General features: G+C 39.5%; 1 protein-coding gene across 10 annotated transcripts in view; it reads right to left on the bottom strand.

Moving 5' to 3' along the window:
* CTBP2 (C-terminal binding protein 2) overlaps window positions 1-12,047 on the bottom strand; it is a 310,474-nt gene that overhangs the window by 83,685 nt on the left and 214,742 nt on the right. Inside the window, exon 1 of one of the 10 annotated variants that reach the window (XM_070752511.1) lies at window positions 8,307-10,017. The exons of the other annotated variants lie outside the window; for them this stretch is intronic. Within the exon in view, the coding sequence (XP_070608612.1) occupies window positions 8,307-10,017 (1,711 nt within the window). Of the gene's footprint in view, window positions 1-8,306; window positions 10,018-12,047 lie in introns of those variants that run through there. 10 annotated transcript variants of the gene reach the window in all.

The following is a 12,047-nucleotide window of genomic DNA, read 5'->3' as shown; positions in this document are numbered from 1 at the left end:
TATGCAATATAGTAAATACTGTATATTCCAACATGTCTGAACACTAGATTGGTAATAGTGATTATGACTGAATCGCTGTGATATTTGAGATCCAATTTTTCCTATTCCCTCTATTTTTCCATGGTACTTATATGAGAGAACTTTTGGTGCCACCTTTAACTAATTTAGTTATGTAAATTTTAAGAAACTTGGAAATCATTATTTTTTTAATGGTTTGTCTTCTCCCATTCTGAAGCAATTTTAAAGGCAGTCTACTGGTGGGTGGGATTGCCAAATGTTGTAAATTCATTCTGTGGTTCATAGCATAAAATTATTTTAATCTAAGTTCATGACTATCCTGACTCTTTTATACTTTCGTTCGGCCAAAGCCTGAAATTGTGGCAGCTATAAGCTTGAAATGAAAGCATTAAAACAGTTATCAGTGATGGGTTAGCAAGGTTAATCTTTTACATTTTCAGAGAGAATTACTTGGCAAAGAAATCAGTATTCAGGCAGTGCTCATTAGAAATGTAGCAGAGCTTGAGAATTAAGGCAAGTTTGGAAATGGCAAATTTTTAGTGAAATGAACCAAAATTACTTGCCTTTTCAAGAAAGGTCACAAATACATGTGGACATTTCACACTCTTTCTACCCACTTGCTCAGAACCTTCAAGCAACAGCAATTGCAATGAAAACTTCCTCATTATACTTGAAAATTATATAGTTCTTTGGAAGGGGCGTTGGTCCTACCTGATACTCCTCTTCTACGATAGTGAATATAGCAGCCATGCCTGGGTTAATCCTGTCTGTTCATTGATTGGACTGAAACTGTCAAAGCTTCTTGTGATGTAATTGTTGCCTTATCTCCCAGTTTCAGGATGAAGAAGTGAAGCGACAGCCTCCATTGTTCTATAGTCAATTTAACCGTCATCAAACTCAACAACCGAAGCCAACCTTTAATCTAGGAAAACAGGGAGGGTCTGGCTGCTATATCTATCATTGTAGAAGAGGTGTTTCAGGTAGGATCTACACGCCTTCTGGATATAGCAGCCATGTATGGGAGATGCCCAAGCTGCCTATTTACAATGGGAGGGACTGAACTGTTCGTGAGGCCTTAATCCTTGATGACCTGTTGCAAACCTCTTTGGCTGAAGGACACCTCTGACACATAAGAGTCAATTTTATAATGTCTGACAAATAGTGTTCGTGAAGTCCAAATCGCTGTCCAGCAGACCTCTTCCAACGATGTTTGAGTCGCCCATGCCACTCAAGTAGCTGAACTCCTGGTTGAATGCGCAGTGATTCTAGAGGGAGGTCTCCTGGCCTGTGACTCATAGGCCCTGACAATGGATCCACCTGCCCACCATGGAAGGAGATACCTTGCATCCCATGGAAGCCAGCTGGAACTATATGAATAGAGCTTCCGATCTCTGGAACTCCCCAGTGCATTTGATATAGACATGCAATATCTGCTGGACATCCAGAGTGTGCCAGTGCTTCTCTTTGGGATGGACCAGACAGGTGCAAAAGCTTGGCAAGACAATGTCCTGAGATCTGTGGAAGCTGGTATTGACCTTGGGCAAGAATGTTGGGTCCAATTGCAAAACAATCTTATCCACATGGAAGATGCACAAATAGTCTTCCATGTGGATAAGGAAGAAGGTGGTCTACACACTGAGGTGGCTGACAAACAGGTTTACTACTGGTTTGCCGAAGGATTGCACTATATCAGCAAATAGCTCCATTCCGTCTGATCAAGCTGTGACTGGCTGAGCCAATCGACCTGGAGGTTGTCCGTGCCAGAAATGTGATCTGCCTGGACTGAGAGCAGGGAGAGCTTCCCCCCCCCCCATAAGTTGATCTTCTGTGACATCGACATAAAGACCCTGGACCTTGTTCCACCCTGTCGATTTACATGAGCCTTGGCCGTAGCATTGTTGGTTCTGACCAGGACATGGCAACCGGAAAGGGTGTGTGCAAAGTGATGGAATGCTAGGTCGATCGCCTTCAACTCTAAGAAGTTGATACTGAGCTGGCTCTCTGCTTTTGACCATTGTCTCTGGGCCATCAGAAAATCTAGGTGGAGACCCCATCCTTTCAGACTGGCATCTGTTGTCAGGTCCGCACATTCTGGCTTCCTGAATAGTGATCCTTTCGCCAGAGCTGGCGACTGCCACCAGTCAAGACTTGTCAACACTGATGGAGGGACTGAGATCCAGGCCAGCGATGTCCCCTTACCTGATTTCTGTAGGGGCAATAAAAACCATTTAAGGTCTCAAGGGAACAATATTGGAGGTCAATACCATTTTGCCTAAGGGTCTAGCCAAATTGACAATCAGAGCCGAGAGGTCCCTTTGAATTGTTCTCACTAGGTCGTTGATACTGGCCTGCCTCTTGGGGGAAAGGTACACCTTACCAACTATGGAGTCAATGATAGCCCCTAAGTGAAGAATTTTGGTACCAGGGCTCAGGTGGCCTTTCTCAGTTTATGGATAAGCTGTGATGCTCCAGTGTCTTGATGGTTCATGCGCAAGTGGGAGTGGGCATACTCATTTCTTATTTGATAAGACTATTTAGCTGAGAGATTCAAGATCTCCCACCATTTTGTTGCTGACAGAAAAGGTGACACAGGAAGGTCAGTGTTGAGGATACAAAGGAGGAATTAGAGAACAAAGAAGAAAAGCAGCGAGACAACATGGAGCAGTGACAAGGAATGTTTGATAATGAATTTTTCAGCATCACCTAATTTTGTTTGTTTGGAGAATTTGGAATAAAGAAATGAAAAGAATGAAAAGCCCGCTACCAGGCTGATATTGGTTTAGAGATAACTTTATCATTTAATAACAGGTAAAATTCATTGACACTCATTACTATCATGGGCCTTATCCTTTTTATTTCTTTTCTAGTTAAGTCACAGACAAGGCAATTAAAGGTCAATTTTCAAGAGTTCTCTCCTCCAACATTAACGGCATTGTAATTTATGTCTTGCTATTCATAAGACTAGAAGAATGGATTGGAGCAAGATAAATTAATCAATGTTACTGTAATATTTTTAAAATTCTGACCTCAAGATCAGCCCAAGAACTGAATAGGGGGCAAAGAATGTGAGGAATGACATTTTGGGATCTAAAGTATCTCCTGTGTATGCAATCCAACCTAACTATGCTGATTTCTTTTGTGTATTGTTTTTAAGTGCTAGAGTTTTCCAAAATAATTCAGAGTCAATTTCCAAGGCTGAGATGAACATAAGAGGGGACTCAATGCTTCCCTTTAGTCACAGAGAATAAACCCAGACTTACATCACAACAACCCAGGATTGAAGTATTTGTAGACTGGGAGATCAGGATCAATCAATCAATCAATCTATCTATCTATCAATCAACATTTTAAAAGTACAAACTTCATTGTATTCTACTTCTGCGTCTAATGTTTCTGAATCATGTGAACTGAATCATGAGAAAGTCATCAGGAGAACTGAGATGAAACCTAATATGAGACAATGAAATAATGGCCAAATTAAAATAATATTGCAAATGAGGCTATAAAACCAAAGAACAGCTGTGTCCTACATACAAAGTTTGTCCTGGCTTTCCTTTTATGATGGCTGGATAAGAGGAACAACCTTAAAACTGAAAAAGCCTGTTTTTTTCAATCAAGAAATACATTGGATTTAAAAGTGAAAGCGATCTACCTGCTGAGGTCTCTGTAACTTTGCACCTTTACTTTCAGTAAATTTTGTTAAATATTCAGTAAATATTGAAGAAGGCTATTTCTAGTTATGTTAAAGTTGGTTGCCAAGACCTTGACAACAATAAACAAGCCACAGATGCCACTCATGGAGTATTAAAGCATTTATGACCTTTTAATTGTCTACAGTTTTAATAAAATGGAGAAATGATATGGGATAACTTGGCACTGTTTATTCTTATCTCACTCTTTACAACAATAATACCCCTAGCAATGTACACAAAAGGAATAACCTTAAAACATAAATTGGTTTATTGGAAATTGTTATTTAATTGTATGCCACTTTGGCATTTATTTTGAATTTAGCAATGCAAGTAAAATCGTTTTCAAAATTACATGTTCCACAACATTGAGTTTCAATCACTTAGGTACAAAATGATTCAGGAAATCTTGATATCTGTAAAAAAAATGTAAATGAACTTGTCCAGATTAATGACATGTATTATCTTTGTGTCCGTCCCCCCATTTCCTACCTACTCCCTACCATCTGTTGATTTCTCATGTCACAAGTCATTTGGTTTTTTATTTTTATCAATTCTCTGTAAATATAATGGACATACAATGCACACTAAGTTAGAAATCATACTGTTTTCCCCCTAGCCTTTGTTTTATAACAACTTGTGTCCACCAGTGGTTTGGTAATTGCTCTAGAACACTGGTTCTCAACCTGGGGGTCGGGACCCCTTTGGAGGTCGAATGACCGTTTCACAGGGGTCACCTAAGACCATGGGAAAAGACGAAAAGCTAAAGCTTCTATTCTGGTGCCTTGAAACATATTTTTACAATCCGACCAAATCAGGCATTTACATTGGGGGTGGCCCTCTGACCTTCCTGCCTATCAGCTTAAAGCTCTGTTGGAAGAATTGGCACTAGACTTATGGTTGGGGGTCACCACAACATGAGGAACTGTATTAAGGGGTAGCGGCATTAAAAAGGTTGAGAACCACTGCTCTAGAACAAGTCAGGAGAAGACACAGGAGTTCCTCTTTCTTCAGAAAGAGCCTCTTCTGAGATGTTAGTTTGTTCCGGAATTAGTATTCTATATCCAATCAATTACATTTTATTGTGGAGAGGGGCGCCATACAAATCTAAATAATAAATAAATAATAAATAAATTGTAACTATGCTATACTTTTTTTAACTCATAAAGTAAGTGTCATATGTTTAATGGAGCCTACTCCCTTGTACTACTCCCTTGTAGATACAAATTTAAAAATTAAACTATTAAAATATTTATATATCAGCTTCATCTATTAAAGTTAGACAAACACTGAATTAATAGTTCTTTATATAGCAGTACAGCGATCCCTCGATTATCGCGAGGGTTCCGTTCCAAGACCCCTCGCGATAATTGATTTTTCGCGATGTTGTAGGGTTGCGGAAATAAAAACACCATCTGCGCATGCGCGTCCTTTTTCCATGGCCGCGCATGCGCAGATGGTGGAGTTTGCGTGGGCGGCGGGGAAACCCCGATCTTCGTCTGCTCGCTGCTGCTGCGGCCGCCCAGCAGCTGATCTGCTCGGCGGCAGCAGCAAGGAGCCGAATCGGGCTTTCCCCTTTGCGTGGGCGGCGGGGAAACCCCAATCTTCGTCTGCTCGCTGCTGCTGCGGCCGCCCAGCAGCTGATCTGCTCGGCGGCAGCAGCGAGGAGCCGAATCGGGCATTCCCCTTTGCGTGGGCGGCGGGGAAACCCCGATCTTCGTCTGCAGCAGCAGCGAGCAGACGAAGATCGGGGTTTCCCCGCCGCCCACGCAAAGGGGAAACCCCGGCTCCTCACTGATGCCCCCGCTCGCCCGCCGCCCGCCAGCAAGAGGGGGAGAGATAGAGAAAGAGAGAGAAGGAAAGAAAGAGATGAGAGAGGGAGGAAGAGAGTGTGAGAGAGGAAGAAGCAAGATAGAGAAAGAGAGAGAGAAAGAAAGATGAGAAAGGAAGGAAGAGAGTGACGTCATCGGGTGGGAAAAATCGCGATATAGCGTTTCGCGAAGATCGAGATCGCGAAGATCGGGGGATCACTGTATAGTCAAAAAATAATTACTGAAATTTAATAGCAAGCATCAATACTTATTAACAGTTTAATCTTAACCATGTTTACTTAGAAAACCAGCCACTCTAATGGGTAAAAAATATAATCATGTCTTCATAACACATTCCTTTAAGAAAATGTTATCGCAAAATATGAATGCTTTACCCTTGACCAGTCAGTTAAATATGTGATTGTATTTACATGCATTGTAGATAACAAATCACTATTTAATTATATTGGTTAAGAATGGATTTGTATCAACACATATGCTTCTTCGTAATTAAATGATCCTGGAATTCTCATTTCACCTATTTCATAATAGACCATTGCTTAAGCCCTAATTAAATATACATTTTAAGAAGAGGGGGAAAATACCTATGTTCATTGTTTTAGATAAAAAACAAAGCAGAACAAAACAAGAACAGTGACAAATTTTAGCTGAAGGTCCTACTTCAGCTAAACCTTTTCAGCGACTTTAATAGAAAGATAATCTTTCTGTGATTATGACCAAACCCTCTCGTTGCTTAGCAACACATAATTAAGGAATATGTTTTGAGATCCGCTTTGCAAGCTGGCCATTATCAGATGAAATTACTGGAGCAACAAATGTCATCCTCATGCAAATGAATTGGTTGTAGAGAAAGAATGTTTGCCTCAAGAAGGATGTTGCTCCACATCAAACTGTACTGTCCATATTGTCTTCTAGCAGGCAAATAGTTTCAAAAACAAAGACAGCCATTGTCTACCCCACCATATAAAGATGGATTGCATAGTTTAATAAGAAGAATGGCAACAAAATATTCTAAGGTACACAGACTTTTAGTATTATATTAGCGCCTTTTGTTTTCAAGGTAGAGACAATGAGAAAATCATTTCCATCATGTACGGCATAAATATTTGCCACCATTCAAAGAATACAAAATATCTGCCTGACGGCTGGGAGATGTTATTAGTTAGAGTAGGACTCTATTGGGAATTTGTTTAATTTTTATTTTATTTTCATTGTTCGAGACAGCACTAAATAATTATTTTTAAAAAGTCGCTGGCTATTTGAATCTGTATTGATCTGCCTTAAAACAAACAAATAAACTCCCCCTCACAAGTTGAAAAATATCTTCATATACACAATTTTATAAAAATTATTGAACATCCTTCAAAAACTGCAGTGAGACCCAGCTGTTTTCACTTCAATCCTAATCAGAAGTTCAAAATAAGCAGCAGGACTAGAAAAATAACCACTTCGGTATTAATACTATAGTGCTACGTCTCTCAATACAAGCTTTTTCCTTACTATTTAATTGTAAAGAATGGAAGCTAAATTGGTTCCTAATATATACTTAAATACAGTGCTTTCAACTATTTAAGTTATGTGTATTATTTCCAAAAATACAACTAGAACCATTTATATTTTAAAATAGAAGAGGCAGTAATCCTGCCTTTTGTTAATTATATTGGTTGCCTTGTTGAAATAAAGCTGCTTTACAAAAAGAGGCATTATTTTAATACTTGGAACTGAGATAGTGGGGACACAATCCAGCTCAAAGTGAGCACTTTAAAATACAGTAAAAGAATATTAAAAGATACATCCCTAAAATCTATAGGACTGAAATACATTTCTGGGTCTCGATGATGCTCACTATTTTTCTTTATTATTTATTTAAGGGGGGGAACAATCTTTTTTTCAAACTCTATGCTAATTAATTGTTGGAACATTTATTTAATGTGAAACCAACTTAATTCAGAAAGATTCTACCCCCCAACCCTGAGACGTATACAGTATATAGCCTAGGCACAGGCTAATTTTTGCCAGCCTGTTTTCTGAAAGGAGAAAATACATTTTCTAACTTGATTGTTACAGCTTTTATTGGTATTTACCGAGAGTGTCTTAAGGATCTGCTCCTTTGCAAAAGGACAGTAATTTGTTCAACTTAATCAACAGTCGAAAGTTACCAGGACATGTACTCTTCATTAACACACCAAGCATTCTGATAACTGGCAGTTGGATTTAGATGTATACAGATTTATTTTGTTAATTACTTCTATAGTGGTGGATATTTTCAACAGAAATCAACAAAGTTTTGTTTAGGAAATATTATTTTAGAAAGGAAGAAAACTGGCTAAACAAGACCTAGGATCACAGCATGGCAAACTTAACAAATATTCTCATCAATTCATTAGAAATACCCTTGAGCTCATGGTAATTAAACAAAATCATTCAAAAAATAAAAGCAGAAGGCAAATTACCTAATCTTACAAACATTTCAAGTAAGAGAAAAGATAAGATCCGTGACATAATAAAGACTTTGTATATTTTCCTCTTTAATTTGTAACAAACCATTTTTAACACTTAAACTAAAACTTAACAATGACTTCCAACATTGGAGTTATTTGGTATATAGAAGAGTGCACCTAAGTATGTATATTGTAGATTAATGCTCCTCATCTTAATGCAACAGATTATACATTTGTTCTAACCTCACTAGAACACTGGTTTTTTAAAAGCATTAATATAGCAATCCTAATGAATTCAACAAAGCAATATATTTTTAAATAGTTACTTGGTTCAGGAGATGTCATGGTGGAGACGACAACAGGTGGACCTGTACGCCTTGTAGATTTTTGACATGGCGAATGATGCCCTGGAAAACTTGGTCCCATTGGGTCTCCTTGCTTTCGAAGAATCTGAGGACTGTGGTGAGGGCTGTGAGCAGGGGAGGATAGTGGATTTCTTTTCATCAGTTCCATGGGTACAGTATATGTGGTTGAATAGGCTATTTTGGAATTTGCATGTGGATTTGATGGCAGCGTATTCATAGGAAGTGCAGAGGGGGCAGAATAACCAGTTGCTTGACGAATGTGCATATTGCACGGACCCGAAGCACTATATCCAGAACTGGGAAGAAAAGGAGTGACTTGAGGAGGTAACCCTGTTGCGGTTTCCAAAAGATGTTGTGTCGGGGCACTAGACGGACGACGAATTAATTCTGCTATTCTTGGAGACGATGGTTGCATCGAAGCAGTTGGTGACTGATACGCTGCTACACCATCCACCACAGGGTTGGTGAAAGGGTGGGTCCCATACTCATTCTGCAGCAATTCACTACGGTGACTAAAACTATTTGATCTGTTTCTGGGACGAATGGCAGTATTTTTCCTAGACTGCCTCTGGAGTTGCATTTCTACTTTGTACGTATGAACAATTCGAGAAAGTACTCTTGCCTGACCTAAATTTGGAGCCACTGATTTTATGTCATTGTCCTCCATCATTGCTAGCAAGCCTGGAGAATCAAATCCTTGCTGTAGCAATGCACCGAGAGTGCTTTCTGATATTCCTTCAGAACGCATCATGGCTAAATATTCTGGATCCACATTCCTTTTAATGTCCTGTCCTGGAAAAGATGCAGGCATCTGCATTTGGGAAGATGTCATTGCTGCTTCATAGCCATCATAAGGGACTTTTGTACTGAAATTGTCTCTGACTGGTCCATGGCCACGATTTACAGGAGTGGCAGGCAGCATTACGTTTCCATCAGGGACTGCAGCTGAATTTGGATCCACTACCAAACAGGTTGGAGCCACTTGTTTATTGGCTGCGGAATCTACAGATCTCTCTATCACGTCATTATAAGCTTGTCGATAAGGAAATACAGAAGGATCTCCTCTGCATCTAGACACAGGGGGTTCAACACCATACCTTGTTAGAGAAGGATCTCTATTTCGAATCCTCTGTGCTTCGGGAACCATCTTGATCACAGGGTCTCTGTATACATGACTGCCTTCATGCGGTACAGGTGGCCGTACTTGCATCTGGTCCCAAGCCAATCTGCCCCCAGGCAAGCCATAATTCGATAAAGGTCTGTTAGTCATGTGATCTCTATAGTAGCATGAATCTCTAGGTGATCTAGTAGCTAAAGAAGGATCATTGTAGTAATCCTGAGGCGGCAAGGAACTCCGTGCAGACATCGCAGACTGTCTGTTGTAATACGGAAAATCAGGAATGGAACCTCTCCAATAGGAACTCTGCGTAAAATGTGGCTCCGGATATTGATACAAGTCTTGTTTCAAGTCCGTATCTCCTTGAAAGATGATATCATGTGGTTTACAGCTTGGCTGCTCACACCAAAATCCCTCACCACCATAGGTTAGTGAATTCCTTCTCCCTGGAGGTCTCTGGCATTCAAACGTAGCGTCGTTCTCCCAGGAGCCTTCGTCCCATCCTGCAGCATCCCAGCTCTGAGAGCGGCCAATATGTCTGCTTGGAACTGGCATTCAGCAATATTTAGCTTTTAAGAAGGACAGGAAAGCTCTCCTGTAAAATCTTCAGTTACACACATAAACAGATAATAAAAAAAAACAACCAGAAGCCCTGTATCTGAATCTTTCTGGGCTTTAGGAAATAGTCCAGCAGGTGGTTTACTATTTCAAAGTGCTGCCTGAATTATTTATTCTTCGAAACTTTAGTCGCAAAACAAGAAACGTCTAACAGTAACTCAGCCTGGTTCAAAATAAGTAGAATGGAAAGGTCTTTTCTGTATAATTCAGAGGCAGAAAGGAGTTGCTCTGCTTAATCCAGATTTATCCCTTCCTGCCTGCAATGGCTAGCTCACATGGACAAGTACACAAACACTGTGTGAGGATTAAAGGCTAAATAAAACTCTAAAGCTTTTGTTCCATGTGACACTATTTTAGCTTGATGGATGCAACTGCATCAGCCCCTCCACACATCTTCAATATATTTTCTTCCGCAGATCACGACCACTACATCCTATTTTACATACAAACACACACAGGTTTTACATATCATAAGACATAAAATTTATTTAAAATTATATCTTGAGAAAAAAAATTCCCTGGCAAGAAAAGTAGAGATAGTAGAGAATATGGGAGCTTCATGACAATTAAATCTTAATCCATCCTGATTAAATGCTAATCCGCAATGAACAGCTATGGAGACATTAAATAGGCACAGGTGTGCTGATCTCAAGAAGCAAGATACAGAAGTATATAAATCAATCATGCTTAAAACAAACTAGGCATCAGTACAATACTTTATCAATATCATACATTACTGGGGAATCAGAGAGAGAAAGGCAACAGAAAAGAGAAGCCAGTTTTAAACTAACCACCCCCATTATTACATTATCCTCATAATTCTCCAATCCCTTCATCATCCAGGAAAGGAATCTGCAGAGATTTAATTTGGAATTTCTAATATGAAGGTTCGAGAAGAGGTCACAGTAAGAGGGCAAAAAGCCTTGATTTTACACATTTGAGTCTCTTTCACACACACACACACACACACACACACACACACACACACCACACCTCCCTCCCAGACAAGTTAAAGTTCCATTATTTCAATGTAACTGTCATAAAGATGAATCAGTTTCTAAGCATCTGAATTTTGATCACAAACTACAACAGTCGTAAGTATGACAAATGGTCATGTCAGTTTTTTCACTGCCGTTGTCATTTTGAATGGTTACTAACTGGACTGTTGTAAGTCGAGAAGGTTCAGACCTTCAGTTACTTTTGACTTACACTTGGGAATTCTATAGACAATGTGATTATGGATAGACTAGACTAGACTAAGAAATTAGAATAGAGGTCTTCTAGTCCAACCCCCTTCTTAGGCAGGAAACCCTACTTCAGATGAATGGTTATCCAACATCATCCAACTTCTAGTTTTGGAGCATTCACAACTTCTAGAAGCAAGTTCTTCTACTGATTAATTGTTCTAACTATCAGGAAATTTCTCCTTAGTTCTAAGTTGTTTCTCTCCTTGATTAGTTTCCACTCACTGCTTCTTGTCCTGCCCTCAAGTGCTTTGGAGAATAGCTCCACCCCCTCTTCTTTGTGATATTGGAACCTGAGATATTGGAACATTGCTATCACATCTACCCTATCCCTCTTTTCAAATAGATATACCTAGTTCCTGCAACCGTTCTTCATATGTTTTAGCCTCCAGTTCCCTAATCATTTTTGTAGCTCTTCTCTGCACTCATTCTAGAGTCTCAATATTTTTTTTTACATTGTGGCAACCAAAACTGAATGCATTCCAATGTATTGCAAGTGTGGCCTTATAAAGTGGTATTAACATTTCATGTGATCTTGATTCTATTTATGCAGCCTAGAACTCTGTTGACTTTTTTGGCAGCTGCTGAGGGAGAAGAAAATTTCAGGAGCTGTGAAAAAAAGTTAAGTCCATGGAGCCCTTGATTTATGGCTGTAAATATCATCCTTAGGATTTGTGCCATGTATTAGGAATACTATCTTTATGATTTCTTTGATACAAATCT

This window comes from Erythrolamprus reginae, chromosome 5, assembly GCF_031021105.1.
Source record: "Erythrolamprus reginae isolate rEryReg1 chromosome 5, rEryReg1.hap1, whole genome shotgun sequence".
In the NCBI taxonomy this organism is placed as follows: domain Eukaryota; kingdom Metazoa; phylum Chordata; class Lepidosauria; order Squamata; family Dipsadidae; genus Erythrolamprus; species Erythrolamprus reginae.
Note: the sequence above shows the minus strand (reverse complement) of the source record. Positions and strands in the feature narration are given on the sequence as shown.